The 17,822-nt window shown below is 41.1% G+C and overlaps 1 protein-coding gene and 1 pseudogene across 29 annotated transcripts in view; one reads left to right on the top strand and one right to left on the bottom strand.

Annotated features, from left to right (window-relative positions):
* Positions 1–7,100, top strand: part of sm (heterogeneous nuclear ribonucleoprotein L) — a 443,801-nt gene extending 436,701 nt beyond the window's left edge. For all 29 annotated transcript variants that reach the window (XM_071664637.1, XM_071664635.1, XM_071664627.1 and 26 more), the window contains one exon: positions 543–7,100. In XM_071664637.1, coding sequence (XP_071520738.1) covers positions 543–616 — 74 coding nt within the window. In that variant the 3' untranslated portion in view covers positions 617–7,100. The remainder of the gene's footprint in view (positions 1–542) is intronic.
* Positions 4,321–5,131, bottom strand: LOC139750034 (uncharacterized; annotated as a pseudogene).
* Positions 7,101–17,822: the final 10,722 nt, after the last annotated feature.

Genomic DNA, 17,822 nt, shown 5'->3' with positions numbered 1-17,822 from the left:
AATCACTTTGAACTCATGTGGAAACTCCTTTATGTAAACTTTAGTATGCCCTTTCCAAGTGGGCAGATTTTTATGTTAGCATGAATGTTTGATGCCAGACCTGTTTGCTTAACACCTGTTCTTTGTTCTCTCTCATCCAAATGGCCAATTATCATTTCCACATTTTGACATTTTACTATTGTATCCATTACATCTGGAATGGTCCAGAAGTATATTCCAAGGTACACGAAGTAAACTAAACTTTGACTTGCAGTTGTTATGTGTTTACATTATTATTTCAATTTAGCACACTGGAAGTAGGTTTATATTCTGACAAGAGCTGAGTTGGTTCATTAAACTGAGGTTATATACACTTCATTCTGCCTAAATAGATAGGAACACTTCATCCAGCTCAAATGGATAGGAACAGGTGATTGACTTTATTCAATCTCTCCATATCTCTGATGCTCATTGCCTTCGGGAAACATTATTATTAATAAAAAGTATTATTGCTTTTAGATGTAAAACTCTTGATACAATGATCTACTTTTTTGCACCAACAGACAGCAAGTTCCCATTCATTATGAAGCTTTGCTTCTCATCTACAAGACACATCCCTAACAAGATGGCTGAGTGAGGTTCCAGCATCAAGAATGGCAGCAGTAGCAGCATCAGTAATGACCCATAGTACCTGGGTCATACAGCTTTGTTGCTGCTCTAGTGACCTGCAGGGTACACCAGGGTTGTTGGCAGCCAGGCAGGGAATAATGGGGTTGTCAATATCTGGCTAGAGTTGCTAACAGTCCTTAGAAGATTTTAAGTAAATACCAGTAGTTATTTACAATCACCGTTGGCTGTTCACCACTCCCAGAGACTACTAACAACTGTTAAAGTGTTAGTTGTAAACTAAGGTAGTTGCTAATAATTTCTGGGAGTTTAACAGCAGCCAGGCAGGACTGCTGGCTACGTGGTCATGAGACGGTTGTTAGGGACGTTCATGCTTCCCACCCATCAGCGGTCGGGGGGCCTAGTGTTTCTTTTCTCGCTGGACCCCTCAGGGACTCCGTCACTGGTAGTGTTTCTGGTGGCAAGCAAATAATTTCAGGAAGATTACCTTTTTTTTATGCGTACCTATGTATACATATATATATATATACTTGGTAATTATAATTTTGTGAAAGCTTTGATGTTAAAGGTATCATCTAACAGTCCATTTTATGGGGACATTACTAATGCTCTGTCAGTTGTTTTTGTGCTTAGCTGCAATTTGTGTATGTGAAGATTACTGAATTTCAAAGGCAGTTTAGTTTTAAAGATAACCTTATTTGGTGAAAATGCTGAGAGTTGATTGTAATATGTTATGCATATTGTCATGAAATATGCTGTTCTTGACCCTGATTTTTTTTAGATGAATAAAGTGTAAGTGGTCATATTTGTAATTTTTCCTGAGGAGCCCAGCAGTTGTCATAAGTAGGATAAGTGCAGTATAAACCCTCCCTGAGTTGGAAGCTTGGGCAGTATCCTACTGTCCGTCCTACGCTCTCTTTATATGACAGTTATCAATATTCTGAATCGTATTACATGAGGAGGTTAAACTGGGTAGGCTTTAGCAAGGGCTAAAGTTGACTCCATTAGAATCTGAATAATGAATTTGCAAATTTTGAATTAAGGAAGTAAAAATTGTAATATATTTTTCTTTGTCATAGGCCAGTGTTACATCATTGGCATCAGGTTGATGTCCTTTAGAGGATTTAAAAACTTGTCCCCATGCTGGAGTTGACGCAGTGTATCCTATATGCTCATTCAGTGGAATGTACAATTACTGTTCAATAGTGTGTTATGTTTCTAAAAATTATTCCATGATTAGGCACAATATTACTTTTGAACTGTTTACTCTATAATACTTATCAGTTCACTGTAATCTTTGATGGACACTGATCCACTCATTGGTATGTTAAGTATAGGTCACCAGTTAACTTATAAACATGGATCTTACCTGATATTATGGACGTGTGTGTTAATATCATGATGTAGCTAATTAGAGGTAACTGGTCTTTGTTGCAATAATAGTCAAAGGATCTGCCATTTTTAAATCTGGTTAATTTCAATAAGGCTGGTCCTGTCTGTTCAGAAAGGAATGATGAGCAGTATAGAATCTGCTACCAAGATTAATAATGGCTGATCTTTTGATAATAGTCTTACACTGATGATGACCCAATGTAAGTTAGTAGGAGGCAATGTTAGTGGCAACAAGGATACATTGTTGGTAAATGTAGGTGTAACTTGGTAAGCTTTTGACAACAGGGCAGATAGAGATAACAAGCACATGATATACTTACAGCCCCAGCTTGTTACACTGCCCCACTGTCAGGGCCTAAATGTTTTAGAATAGCATTTTAATGCTTTTTCACTTTCTCTTTCTTTCTTAGTTTATTTTATCTTTATTTTTAAGTAGATGGTAAAATGGTGTCGTTATACTTAGTTGGATTCTTGAGCTAGTAAAGCTCCTAGCTTATGATTGCAGCAGGACATGACAAAAGCTCTGTCTGTCCCTTGATCATACTCCTGGTTTGTGCCACACTATTTGTTTTGCCTCTAACAGTAATTCAATAAAGTTTTGAGTGACCAAATTAAAAACATGCAGACAAGAAGTTCAAGCAAAGATTTGAGATATTTAGCGTGGATTTTTGCCAACGGGTAATAATTGTTTCAACTAAAGCCAGCTCTTGGAAAAAATTCCTTAGTGCAGTTCCTAGTCAGCAACACAAAGTACTTAATTTAGGGCTTTAAAGATAACAAATCTAAGTTTATTATTATTTAACATACCTTTCACTGCAAGCAGAAGACATGACATTACACATGACTTTTCTTGAACTTCCCATCTACAGACATGGCTTTCACTCACACACCCTCCACCCGCAGCCAGAGAAACAAGACTACAGTAAACTACAGAGCCAAACACTGGGGATACAGCATGTCTAAACAAACCCAGCTTAATTCTTGTTAAATGGGGATTTTATTATGAAAGTTTACTTGTGGCAGGGTTGAATTCAGAAGTCCATTTTATTTACATTTTTATATGTACAGAACATTTAAGGAAATTGACACAATAAACTCCTGTATATAATTTGGCAGTATAACATTTTGTTTCATACAGTGAATAGTTGAATAGTCTTATTTCTATATTCACTGATATACAGCAGTTTCTGTGATTTGTGCTGTTTGTTTTCCTCTTCTCTTGTGCCTCTTTCCCACGTCTTTGGCCAATGTCTGCGATAGCCGGTGCCAGACATGTCAGTCCTAGGAACCCCATAAACAAGAATCGGTGGATGAAATTGGGCATGTTGGTATTCATGGGTTTACTCCGAGATTCAGATCAAATCCCAGATTTTAGTTAAGGTGTATCATGATAAATCATAGTTTTAAGAAGTTTTCTGCCTTCTGCACTGAACCTGATTTTCTTTGTAAAGATTTTATCAGGTTTCATTGATTTTAATTGTGCTTCAGTTGGTTTGAGGCTTTATTTTTTCCAGAAAGATTGGGCCAGTTTTTCAGCTGCAATACTTTCCTGGTAGAAAGAATATTGTGGTTATTTACTTCAAGAGTATTACCATATAGTATATATATGTTTGTATATATATATATATATATCTATATCTATATTATCTATGATGCCTGTTCCAACTGGAACTCCCTCAAGGGGGTGGCCACGGCAATAGAGTCTCCAAAACTAGAGAGCTCCAGTGCCGCTTCTTAACCTTTAGTGCCTCACCCTTAACAGGCCACTAGCAGAGGGCTACTCAAGTACAGTGTTTGTGGAGGCTCCCACCTAATGTTCCTGCTGACTTCTATCTAATGCTCCTACCAACTACTTCTAGCTAATGTTTTTACCTAATGCTCCCACCTAAATGTTCCTTCCTACAACTTCAAGCTAATACTCCTACCATTTTGCCAAAAGACTGGGCCAATGTATGGTACTCACTGCAGGAATATCTAGAGTTCTGATGAATGAGCTGTGTGAGTTTAGTGTTGTCAGGTGTTATATATGACAAGGAGAGATCGTATGTTTGTAGACAGAATGCCAGTAGTCCATGTGTGGATGTGGCAGAAAGAGAAGATAGCTACCTGGGTCAGAGTTGTGCAACTTCACAACCACCTAACTGCTGGTGAGAGAATGGAAATCCAAAGCAATATCTTTTTAATATCAATGTTCTGTAGCTTGTTTATCCATCATGGGGTTGCTTGTAGAATTTAAAGGACATAACTGCTATCATATATGATCTAAACCTTGTCTAAAAATTTGATAAGAGTTAATAACCTATTATTCACTTATGAAATACTTCACAATAGTGGATGATCCCATAGTCTCTCCTGTGAGTCATTGTTAGATGAATCAAGAGAGGCATGCTGAAATGTGTATTTGGATAAATGTTGATTATTTACAAGTTCAGTTATTTTATTCTCGGCAAGTGATAATCTTTGCTGTAAGATTACAAGAGTCTGAGTGAGAGTGTCAAGCTGTGTTTTTATGCTGGAGCGAACCCTTCACTTCCTGTAAACTTGTGGCTATGTCCTCTTCTACATTTCCATTTGTTGTTTGGTTTCCTTTTTGACCACTGAAAATTTTAAAGAGTATTAGGCCTGTAATGACTTTCAAAAGTGGTCATTTTTGGAATCATCTGGTGACACTGCAGCAGTTACATCCAGTGGCTGACTATAGGTGGCATCCTCTGTTACTTCCAAACCAGCACATGGCTACACTGGCTTGAAATTTGTCTTCCAAACCATCACCTGTTTGTCTCTCTCTCCCAATGCAAAGTATTCACCACTGATTGCAAATCCACAACATGTAACTGCCCCTTGGTGTCCATGTAGTTATATATATGGGTCTTCCCTCCAATAAGTCCAGTAGCTTTAGAGTTCCATCTGCTGAGCATGTTATCAAAATGTGGCCTGAAGGGTGAAAGGAGAGGCTGTGGACATGACAAGAATGAGCATCATAATGTTGCAGTAACTTTCGTGTCCGGATGTCATATATCTTAACGGATTTATCTATATTAGCTGCAGCAATGCTGGTGCCTGATGGGTGGAAAGCAACACACAGATATATATATAAATATATATATATATATATATGAATGATAGGGTACATATTTTTCTCTGTAATCCTCTCCCCCTCTTTTTTTTTTCTTTTTTTTCAATTGATTGAAATGGAATTTAAGACAGCTAGTTTTTCCTTGAATCTCCTGTGATCTTCGGAGTCTAACCTTGGACTGATGTACAGTGGGCCCGGATGTGCTTGAAGCTTATTGTTGGAAAACTTAAAAACTTTGGCATTTTCGTGAACTCTTTTAACAGCCCAGTTTTCGGTACTAAGTAGCAAGTCAAATTTTGTTTTAAAGCATTTGGCTAAAGATTGTATCAATCATTCAAAAACTTTTTGATTTTATATGTGTAATTCCATCGCAGGAGGTTAATGCATATAACTGGGTCATTACAAATAGTGATCATAATAGAACCAAGAGAATCACTTATGAATATATTTGATATGGTCTAGGAACAGTCAACAGTACAAGCTACACCACATGAAAATACAACAGATAAACAAAAGAAACTTCTGAACAATTATACTACATGCAATTCTGGAAAACAGAGAGGTCATGGGCGACATACTTGTAAGAACACTCACCTTACATACAAGAATGGAAATTAACAAGCTTTTTCCTAATTTTACTTTTTGTTTCTTTGTTTTGCTGAACTACTAGCCTCCTGAGGTTTTTTTTATATTAATTCAAGTTCAAAGCCATCTTGGTACAAAGCACGATTGTACTGAGGTAAAGCAAGCCTGCCAAATATGTAGAGTTTTCCTGAGGGGCGCACCACCCACCACCCGTCACAGCCAGTGTGGCAGCACCCACAAGACTGCCGGCGGTCACTACATGCCAAGTGGGATTGAATATACATTTTAGGCATACTGCCTGTCCATATAACTTTAGAAACATTATCTGTAAATATTTGCATGACTGATTAGGCTTGCTTTCGGGAGCTTCTGCCCGCTGGTGGTGGTGGTAAAAGTTGGCCTCAGGGTACAGCAGTAGCCATCAGCCATATACTGAGAGAAAAGACATAAGTGTTCCTTGCATGTCAGTGGGCACTTAGTTCATACTTGTCTCAAGTGGTGGCTGCGGTTCCTGCTGCTGCTGTGTTAGAGAGTTGTGGGGCGGGGGTGTGCCCCTCTCTCCTCCGTGCCAAGCGTGGTTGTGTCTGAGGCCGCGTGAGTGAGGCGACGTAACTTGCTGTATAGGTCACGTCCACCTTGGTGTAGGTGTCCCTGTGTGAACGGCCAGGGAGGATGTCCTCGCCTACCCACCCCCCACCCGGCGGCTCCTGTGCCCCGAAACTCCGCTCATAAGCAATACTGACCTGACGCTCAGGTTATGATGGCGCCCTCCCTGGTGCGCCCACCTGGACGACTAGGCTGTTTAAATGATTTTATCTTTGATGATAAGTCGTTGAAATGTCGTTGCAAAATGTGCTTAAGTAGAGAATGTTTATTAATCTTCTTGAAATCGTCCCAATAGAGTGAATCACTTGATGCATATCATAGCACTAAGGTTTACTGAGCCAGTGAGCCAGTACCACTGGGACTGTGCTGAGCCAACTGCCAAGCAGCACAGCACATCCATTGGCTGTGTAAAGCTCCATAGGACAGCCAGCAGCCGGTCACAACTGTTCTGTGTTACACTTGCCTTTCTTTTGTGGCTTTGACTATCAAACATAGTCAGACCCACTTTATGCAGGTCAAGGTGATATGGAGAACTTGGTTGATGGTTCAGCCTGTGGAATTGTGCTGTGCTCGGGTCTGCCCAGCCCCCCTAGCCTGGTGCCAGGCCCAAGTGTTGGGCAGTATCAGGCGGGCGGCGTGTCCAGTCCTGGCTGACTCGTGGTGAGGGCAGCAGCAGCGGCATGGACCCACAAGATCCCCACACCATCCCTTGTTCCAGGATTGCGGAGTTATTTTAAAAGCAAAGCAAAAATGATATAATTTCCCTTAAACCATATGTTGTTTGTAAGAATTTTAAGGAATAAAATGAATAATACTTTAGTATAAAAAGAGATAATGTAGACTTTGATTTTCATGTGGTGTCCTGTTCTGCATACTGAAATGCCTTAGGTAATGGCTTTGAACAAGCAAACATGTACCACCAAAGACACTGGTGGCAGCAGTTAGTAATTCTGCTTAAGCATACAAGAAAGACGGCTGTTCAAGGCATCTAGTCAGAGAATGATGCTTGTAAAGACGAGTATTACTGCAGGATGGAAAATAACTTATTTATCCCTTCTGTGCGAGGGTTATGGGACCAAGGTTTTAAAATTTCAAGGCTTGCATTTTATCTTTTTTTTTTTAATTACTTTGCAGGTTTGAAGATGTTCATCCAAACTCCAAGACAACAAGGTATCTATTTTTTCCTTAATCAGAGGGAGTCATCCAAAAACTTGGATACTGTCTATGAAAAAGTATGGTTTAAAAATTTGGAAAGTGCATGTTTGAGGAAAATTGATATTTAGAAATAATAGAAGTATCAACAAATAATAACCTTGAATAGGCTTAGACCTAATAACAAAAATCTTTTAAGGCACAAGTAGGTCAATGTGTTATAGAGTAGGGGGCAACATTTTTGTGAACCAAGGCTTGTGAAGGAATACTCTGTGGGGCATGGATCTGGATGTTAGGTTTTTTTCTTTTTTTATGACATAGGGAACATGTGAAATTGAGGCTATTATTTGTCTGCCTTTCCTCCTGAAGAGGGAGGAGCATTTGTGTACAAATATAAAGGGGGAAAAAACATAATTATAAGAGATCATATAATTGTCAGTTCTGTATGTGAGAATTGTACTGTAATAGTTGGTGATAGGGGAGACTGAAGGTTGGGATGGTTGGCCAGGAAATCTATCCTTCCATTTCATAAGAGAACAAAGAAAAAAAAATTCCTCAAAACCTGTTATGTAAACTGGTTTAGTGCAAGTCATATAGACTAGTCGGTAGCTTTCCTTCAGATGGTAGTCACTGATTTCAGTTCATTATATTGTACGAGAAAAAGAGAGGAAATTTTTGCCAATGAGGCTATTGTTCGTATTTTGCAGATGCTTCGTCTAAAGCTGGAGGCAAGCAACTAGGAGTGTTTTTTTTAAGTAAGTCCATTGCTAATGATAGCTAGGTGGGAGAAGCATGTTAACCTTATGTACCCCAGCTCACCCACCCAGTTCTTTTACGTTGTTGTAAGTTAGCATTAGGAAATGAGTTGAGCAAAAATCCTTTCATTTCCTTCATCTTTTACTAGTTTTGAAAGGAACTGATACTTGATAGGAGGTTATATAACCATATATGTATTAAGAGGACAAATGGGAACATGGAGAAATGGTAGCATGCAAGGAGAGTATTTTGATGGAATGTTGAATGCTAGGTAATTAAGCATCTGGTATGGGGTATTGGATTTTGGAGGTATGTGAAGCAAGAGTTGTGGGAAGTTTTCTGAAAAGAGAAGAAAGTTTGGTTAGAGAAGAATTCTCGCAGCTCCTTCCTCTATTGATGTTTGGAAAGTAGAAATGTTTTATGGGAGTATATATATATATCCTTAGGTATAGTGAAGAAAGAATACTTCCCACGTATTCCCTGAGTGTCGTAGAAGGCAAATAGAGGAAAGGGGGGCTGGAAATCCAGCTCTAGTGGCTGATTCAAGTGAGAAACTGCAGGATTTAGTGACTGAGTTTGGAAAAGTGTGTGAAAGGAAAAAGTTGAGCGAGTAAATGTGGATAAGAGCAAGGTTATTAGGTTCAGTAGGGTTGAGGGATAAGTTAGTTGGAAAGTAAGTTTGAATGGAGAAAAATTTGAGGAAAAGAAGTGTTTTAGAGAATGGACCTAGCAGCGAAAGGAACCTTGGAAGCGAGTCAGGGGGGTGTCTGGGAGCGATGAAAAGTTTTTGGAAGGAGAGAATGTTATCTCGGAGAGCAAAAATGGGTGTTTGAAGGAATTTTAGTTCTAACCGTATTTTATGGTTGCAAGGTATGGGCTATAGATAAGAGTTGTACGGAGATGGGTGGATGTGTTGGAAATTAAATGTTTAAGGATGATATGTGGTGTGAGGTGGTTTGATTGAGTAAGTAATGAAAGGGTAAGAGATGTGTAGAAATAAAAAATGTGATTGAGAGAGCAGAAGAGGGTGTGTTGAAATGGCTTGTTCATATGGAGAGAATTAGAGGAAAAATTGATGATATATGTCAGATGGAGGGAAGGAGGAGAAGCAGGAGACCAAATTGGAGGTGGAAGGAAGGAGTGAAAAACATCTTAAGCGTTCAGGCCTGAACATTCAGGAGGGTGGAAGGCATGCGAGGAATAGAGTGAATTGGATCGATGTGGTATAAACGGGTCGACTTGCTGTTAATGGACTGAACCATGGCATGTGAAACATCTAGGGTAAACCATGGTAAGGTCTGTTTCCTTGCGCTACCTCGCTAATGCGGGAGACAGTGACTAAGTATAATGAAAAAATAAATAAATGTAATTATTTATATATATATATATAAAGTGTGTGGAAGAAGAAAGTTAAGAGTAAATGTGAATAAGAGCAAGGTTATTAGGTACAGTAGGGTTGAGGGTCAAGTCAATTGGGAGGTGAGTTTTTGAGTGGAGAAAAACTGGAGGAAGTGAAGTGTTTTAGATATCTGGGAGTGGATCTGGCAGCGGATGGAGCCATGGAAGCGGAAGTGGATCATAGGGTGGGGGAGGGGGCGAAAATTCTGGGGGCCTTGAAGAATGTGTGGAAGTCGAGAACATTATCTCGGAAAGCAAAAATGGGTATGTTTGAAGGAATAGTGGTTCCAACAATGTTGTATGGTTGCGAGGCGTGGGCTATGGATAGAGTTGTGCGCAGGAGGATGGATGTGCTGGAAATGAGATGTTTGAGGACAATGTGTGGTGTGAGGTGGTTTGATCGAGTGAGTAACGTAAGGGTAAGAGAGATGTGTGGAAATAAAAAGAGCGTGGTTGAGAGAGCAGAAGAGGGTGTTTTGAAGTGGTTTGGGCACATGGAGAGAATGAGTGAGGAAAGATTGACCAAGAGGATATATGTGTCGGAGGTGGAGGGAACGAGGAGAAGAGGGAGACCAAATTGGAGGTGGAAAGATGGAGTGAAAAAGATTTTGTGTGATCGGGGCCTGAACATGCAGGAGGGTGAAAGGAGGGCAAGGAATAGAGTGAATTGGAGCGATGTGGTATACCGGGGTTGACGTGCTGTCAGTGGATTGAATCAAGGCATGTGAAGCGTCTGGGGTAAACCATGGAAAGCTGTGTAGGTATGTATATTTGCGTGTGGACGTATGTATATACATGTGTATGGGGGGGGTTGGGCCATTTCTTTCGTCTGTTTCCTTGCGCTACCTCGCAAACGCGGGAGACAGCGACAAAGTATAATAAAAAAAAAATAAAAAATATAAAGTGATTGGTTCTCAGTGAATATAGGTTTGCGGCAGGGGTGTGTGATGTCTCCATGGTTGTTTGATTTGCTTATGGATGGGGTTGTTAGGGAGGTGAATGCAAGAGTTTTGGAAAGAGGGGCAAGTATGAAGTCTGTTGTGGATGAGAGAGCTTGGGAAGTGAGTCAGTTGTTGTTCGCTGATGATACAGCGCTGGTGGCTGATTCATGTGAGAAACTGCAGAAGCTGGTGACTGAGTTTGGTAAAGTGTGTGAAAGAAGAAAGTTAAGATTAAATGTGAATAAGAGCAAGGTTATTAGGTACAGTAGGGTTGAGGGTCAAGTCAATTGGGAGGTTAGTTTGAATGGAGGAAAACTGGAGGAAGTAAAGTGTTTTAGATATCTGGGAGTGGATCTGGCAGCGGATGGAACCATGGAAGCAGAAGTGAATCATAGGGTGGGGTAGGGGGCGAAAATCCTGGGAGCCTTGAAGAATGTGTGGAAGTCGAGAACATTATCTCGGAAAGCAAAAATGGGTATGTTTGAAGGAATAGTGGTTCCAACAATGTTGTATGGTTGCGAGGCGTGGGCTATGGATAGAGTTGTGCGCAGGAGGGTGGATGTGCTGGAAATGAGATGTTTGAGGACAATGTGTGGTGTGAGGTGGTTTGATCGAGTAAGAAATGTAAGGGTAAGAGAGATGTGTGGAAATAAAAAGAGCGTGGTTGAGAGAGCAGAAGAGGGTGTTTTGAAATGGTTTGGGCACATGGAGAGAATGAGTGAGGAAAGATTGACCAAGAGGATATATGTGTCGGAGGTGGAGGGAACAAGAAGTGGGAGACCAAATTGGAGGTGGAAAGATGGAGTGAAAAAGATTTCGAGTGATCGGGGCCTGAACATGCATGTTAAGGCCCCGATCACACAAAATCTTTTTCACTCCATCTTTCCACCTCCAATTTGGTCTCCCACTTCTCGTTCCCTCCACCTCCGACACATATATCCTCTTGGTCAATCTTTCCTCACTCATTCTCTCCATGTGCCCAAACCATTTCAAAACACCCTCTTCTGCTCTCTCAACCACGCTCTTTTTATTTCCACACATCTCTCTTACACTTACATTACTTACTCGATCAAACCACCTCACACCACACATTGTCCTCAAACATCTCATTTCCAGCACATCCATCCTCCTGTGCACAACTCTATCCATAGCCCACGCCTCGCAACCATACAACATTGTTGGAACCACTATTCCTTCAAACATACCCATTTTTGCTTTCCGAGATAATGTTCTCGACTTCCACACATTCTTCAAGGCTCCCAGAATTTTCGCCCCCTCCCCCACCCTATGATCCACTTCCGCTTCCATGGTTCCATCTGCTGCCAGATCCACTCCCAGATATCTAAAACACTTTACTTCCTCCAGTTTCTCTCCATTCAAACTTACCTCCCAATTGACTTGACCCTCAACCCTACTATACCTAATAACCTTGCTCTTATTCACATTTACTCTTAACTTTCTTCTTTCACACACTTTACCAAACTCAGTCACCAGCTTCTGCAGTTTCTCACATGAATCAGCCACCAGCGATGTATCATCAGCGAACAACAAACTGACTCACTTCCCAAGCTCTCTCATCCCCAACAGACTTCATATTTGCCCCTTTTTCCAAAACTCTTGCATTCACCTCCCTAACTACCCCATCCATAAACAAATTAAACAACCATGGAGACATCACACACCCCTGCCGCAAACCTACATTCACTGAGAACCAATCACTTTCCTCTCTTCCTACACGTACACATGCCTTACATCCTCGATAAAAACTTTTCACTGCTTCTAACAACTTGCCTCCCACACCATATATTCTTAATACCTTCCACAGAGCATCTCTATCAACTCTATCATATGCCTTCTCCAGATCCATAAATGCTACATACAAATCCATTTGCTTTTCTAAGTATTTCTCACATACATTCTTCAAAGCAAACACCTGATCCACACATCCTCTACCACTTCTGAAACCACACTGCTCTTCCCCAATCTGATACTCTGTACATGCCTTCACCCTCTCAATCAATACCCTCCCATATAATTTACCAGGAATACTCAACAAACTTATACCTCTGTAATTTGAGCACTCACTCTTATCCCCTTTGCCTTTGTACAATGGCACTATGCGCGCATTCCGCCAATCCTCAGGCACCTCACCATGAGTCATACATACATTAAATAACCTTACCAACCAGTCAATAATACAGTCACCCCCTTTTTTAATAAATTCCACTGCAATACCATCCAAACCTGCTGCCTTGCCGGCTTTCATCTTCCGCAAAGCTTTTACTACCTCTTCTCTGTTTACCAAATCATTTTCCCTAACCCTCTCACTTTGCACACCACCTCGACCAAAACACCCTTTCTCTGCCACTCTATCATCAAACACATTCAACAAACCTTCAAAATACTCACTCCATCTCCTTCTCACATCACCACTACTTGTTATCACCTCCCCATTTGCGCCCTTCACTGAAGTTCCCATTTGCTCCCTTGTCTTACGCACTTTATTTACCTCCTTCCAGAACATCGTTTTGTTCTCCCTAAGATTTAATGACACTCTCTCATTCCAACTCTCATTTGCCCTCTTTTTCACCTCTTGCACCTTTCTGTTGACCTCCTGTCTCTTTCTTTCATACATCTCCCACTCAATTGCATTTTTTCCCTGCAAAAATCGTCCAAATGCCTCTCTCTTCTCTTTCACTAATAATCTTACTTCTTCATCCCACCACTCACTACCCTTTCTAATCAACCCACCTCCCACTCTTCTCATGCCACAAGCATCTTTTGCGCAATCCATCACTGATTCCCTAAATACATCCCATTCCTCCCCCACTCCCCATACTTCCATTGTTCTCACCTTTTTCCATTCCATATATATATATATATATATATATATATATATATATATATATATATATATATATATATATATATATATATATATATATATATATATATATATATATATATATATATATATATAATGTGTGTGGGAGCGGGGGGCTGGAAATCTTCCCCTCTTTTAATTTTTTTAATTTCCCAAAAGAAGTAACAGAGAAGGGGGCCAGCAGGTGAAGATATTCCCTCAAAGGCCCAGTCCTCTGTTCTTAACGCTACCTCGCTATCGCGGGAAATGGCGAATAGTATAAATATATATATATATATATATATATATATATATATATATATATATTATATATATATATATATATATACGTGTGTGTGTGGATGGGCCATTCTTCAATTTCTGGCGCTACCTGGCTGACGGGAAAATGCGATCAAGTAGAATATATATATATAGCATCAGATTGGGGAAGAGCAGTGTGGTTTCAGAAGTGGTAGAGGATGTGTGGATCAGGTGTTTGTTTTGAAGAATGTATGTGAGAATACTTAGAAATACAAACGGATATGTATGTAGCATTTATGGACTGGAGAAGGCTTATGTTAGAGTTCACAGAGATACTCTGGGGAAGGTATCGAGAATATATGGTGTGAGGCAAGTTGCTAGAAGCAGTGAAAAGTTTTTATCAAGGATGTAAGTATGTGTACGAGTAGGAAGAGAGGAAAGTGATTGGTTCTCAGTGAATGTAGGTTTGCGGCAGGGTTGCGTGATGTCTCCATGGTTGTTTAATTTGTTTATGGATGGGGTTGTTAGGGAAGTGAATGCAAGAGCTTTGGAGAGAGGGTAAGTATACAGTCAGTTGTGGATGAGAGGCTTGGAAAGTGAGTCAGCTGTTGTTCGCTGATAATACATCGCTGATGGCTGAATCGGGTAAGAAACTGCAGAAGCTGGTGACTTAAGTTTGGTAAAGTGTGTGAAAGAAGAAAGCAGAGAGTAAATGTGAATGAGAAGTTTATGAGGTACAGTAGGGTTGAGGAACAAGTCAATTGGGAGTAAGTTCGAATGGAGAAAAAATATCAAGTGAAGTGTTTTAGATATCTGGGAGTGGATTTGTCAGCGGATGGAAGCGGAAGTGAGTCGCAGGGTGGGGGGAGGGAGGCGAAAGTTCTGGGAGCGTTGAAAAATGTGTGGAAGGCGAAAACATAATCTCGGAAAGCAAAAATGGGTATGTTTGACGGAATAGTGGTTCCAACAATGTTGTATGGTTGCGAGGCGTGGGCTATAGATAGGGTTTTGCGAAGGAGGGCGGATGTGTTGGAAATGAGATGTTTGAGGACAATGTGTGGTGTGAGGTGGTTTGATCGATTAAGTAAGAAAAGGGTAAGAGATGTGTAGAAATAAAAAATGTGATTGAGAGAGCAGAAGAGGGTGTGTTGAAATGGCTTGTTCATATGGAGAGAATTAGAGGAAAAATTGATGATATATGTCAGATGGAGGGAAGGAGGAGAAGCAGGAGACCAAATTGGAGGTGGAAGGAAGGAGTGAAAAACATCTTAAGCGTTCAGGCCTGAACATTCAGGAGGGTGGAAGGCATGCGAGGAATAGAGTGAATTGGATCGATGTGGTATAAACGGGTCGACTTGCTGTTAATGGACTGAACCATGGCATGTGAAACATCTAGGGTAAACCATGGTAAGGTCTGTTTCCTTGCGCTACCTCGCTAATGCGGGAGACAGTGACTAAGTATAATGAAAAAATAAATAAATGTAATTATTTATATATATATATATAAAGTGTGTGGAAGAAGAAAGTTAAGAGTAAATGTGAATAAGAGCAAGGTTATTAGGTACAGTAGGGTTGAGGGTCAAGTCAATTGGGAGGTGAGTTTTTGAGTGGAGAAAAACTGGAGGAAGTGAAGTGTTTTAGATATCTGGGAGTGGATCTGGCAGCGGATGGAGCCATGGAAGCGGAAGTGGATCATAGGGTGGGGGAGGGGGCGAAAATTCTGGGGGCCTTGAAGAATGTGTGGAAGTCGAGAACATTATCTCGGAAAGCAAAAATGGGTATGTTTGAAGGAATAGTGGTTCCAACAATGTTGTATGGTTGCGAGGCGTGGGCTATGGATAGAGTTGTGCGCAGGAGGATGGATGTGCTGGAAATGAGATGTTTGAGGACAATGTGTGGTGTGAGGTGGTTTGATCGAGTGAGTAACGTAAGGGTAAGAGAGATGTGTGGAAATAAAAAGAGCGTGGTTGAGAGAGCAGAAGAGGGTGTTTTGAAGTGGTTTGGGCACATGGAGAGAATGAGTGAGGAAAGATTGACCAAGAGGATATATGTGTCGGAGGTGGAGGGAACGAGGAGAAGAGGGAGACCAAATTGGAGGTGGAAAGATGGAGTGAAAAAGATTTTGTGTGATCGGGGCCTGAACATGCAGGAGGGTGAAAGGAGGGCAAGGAATAGAGTGAATTGGAGCGATGTGGTATACCGGGGTTGACGTGCTGTCAGTGGATTGAATCAAGGCATGTGAAGCGTCTGGGGTAAACCATGGAAAGCTGTGTAGGTATGTATATTTGCGTGTGGACGTATGTATATACATGTGTATGGGGGGGGTTGGGCCATTTCTTTCGTCTGTTTCCTTGCGCTACCTCGCAAACGCGGGAGACAGCGACAAAGTATAATAAAAAAAAAATAAAAAATATAAAGTGATTGGTTCTCAGTGAATATAGGTTTGCGGCAGGGGTGTGTGATGTCTCCATGGTTGTTTGATTTGCTTATGGATGGGGTTGTTAGGGAGGTGAATGCAAGAGTTTTGGAAAGAGGGGCAAGTATGAAGTCTGTTGTGGATGAGAGAGCTTGGGAAGTGAGTCAGTTGTTGTTCGCTGATGATACAGCGCTGGTGGCTGATTCATGTGAGAAACTGCAGAAGCTGGTGACTGAGTTTGGTAAAGTGTGTGAAAGAAGAAAGTTAAGATTAAATGTGAATAAGAGCAAGGTTATTAGGTACAGTAGGGTTGAGGGTCAAGTCAATTGGGAGGTTAGTTTGAATGGAGGAAAACTGGAGGAAGTAAAGTGTTTTAGATATCTGGGAGTGGATCTGGCAGCGGATGGAACCATGGAAGTAGAAGTGAATCATAGGGTGGGGTAGGGGGCGAAAATCCTGGGAGCCTTGAAGAATGTGTGGAAGTCGAGAACATTATCTCGGAAAGCAAAAATGGGTATGTTTGAAGGAATAGTGGTTCCAACAATGTTGTATGGTTGCGAGGCGTGGGCTATGGATAGAGTTGTGCGCAGGAGGGTGGATGTGCTGGAAATGAGATGTTTAAGGACAATGTGTGGTGTGAGGTGGTTTGATCGAGTAAGAAATGTAAGGGTAAGAGAGATGTGTGGAAATAAAAAGAGCGTGGTTGAGAGAGCAGAAGAGGGTGTTTTGAAATGGTTTGGGCACATGGAGAGAATGAGTGAGGAAAGATTGACCAAGAGGATATATGTGTCGGAGGTGGAGGGAACAAGAAGTGGGAGACCAAATTGGAGGTGGAAAGATGGAGTGAAAAAGATTTCGAGTGATCGGGGCCTGAACATGCATGTTAAGGCCCCGATCACACAAAATCTTTTTCACTCCATCTTTCCACCTCCAATTTGGTCTCCCACTTCTCGTTCCCTCCACCTCCGACACATATATCCTCTTGGTCAATCTTTCCTCACTCATTCTCTCCATGTGCCCAAACCATTTCAAAACACCCTCTTCTGCTCTCTCAACCACGCTCTTTTTATTTCCACACATCTCTCTTACACTTACATTACTTACTCGATCAAACCACCTCACACCACACATTGTCCTCAAACATCTCATTTCCAGCACATCCATCCTCCTGTGCACAACTCTATCCATAGCCCACGCCTCGCAACCATACAACATTGTTGGAACCACTATTCCTTCAAACATACCCATTTTTGCTTTCCGAGATAATGTTCTCGACTTCCACACATTCTTCAAGGCTCCCAGAATTTTCGCCCCCTCCCCCACCCTATGATCCACTTCCGCTTCCATGGTTCCATCTGCTGCCAGATCCACTCCCAGATATCTAAAACACTTTACTTCCTCCAGTTTCTCTCCATTCAAACTTACCTCCCAATTGACTTGACCCTCAACCCTACTATACCTAATAACCTTGCTCTTATTCACATTTACTCTTAACTTTCTTCTTTCACACACTTTACCAAACTCAGTCACCAGCTTCTGCAGTTTCTCACATGAATCAGCCACCAGCGATGTATCATCAGCGAACAACAAACTGACTCACTTCCCAAGCTCTCTCATCCCCAACAGACTTCATATTTGCCCCTTTTTCCAAAACTCTTGCATTCACCTCCCTAACTACCCCATCCATAAACAAATTAAACAACCATGGAGACATCACACACCCCTGCCGCAAACCTACATTCACTGAGAACCAATCACTTTCCTCTCTTC

Source organism: Panulirus ornatus, chromosome 9 (assembly GCF_036320965.1).
Source record: "Panulirus ornatus isolate Po-2019 chromosome 9, ASM3632096v1, whole genome shotgun sequence".
NCBI classification, from domain to species: domain Eukaryota; kingdom Metazoa; phylum Arthropoda; class Malacostraca; order Decapoda; family Palinuridae; genus Panulirus; species Panulirus ornatus.
This window is presented reverse-complemented; position numbering and strand designations above follow the sequence as displayed.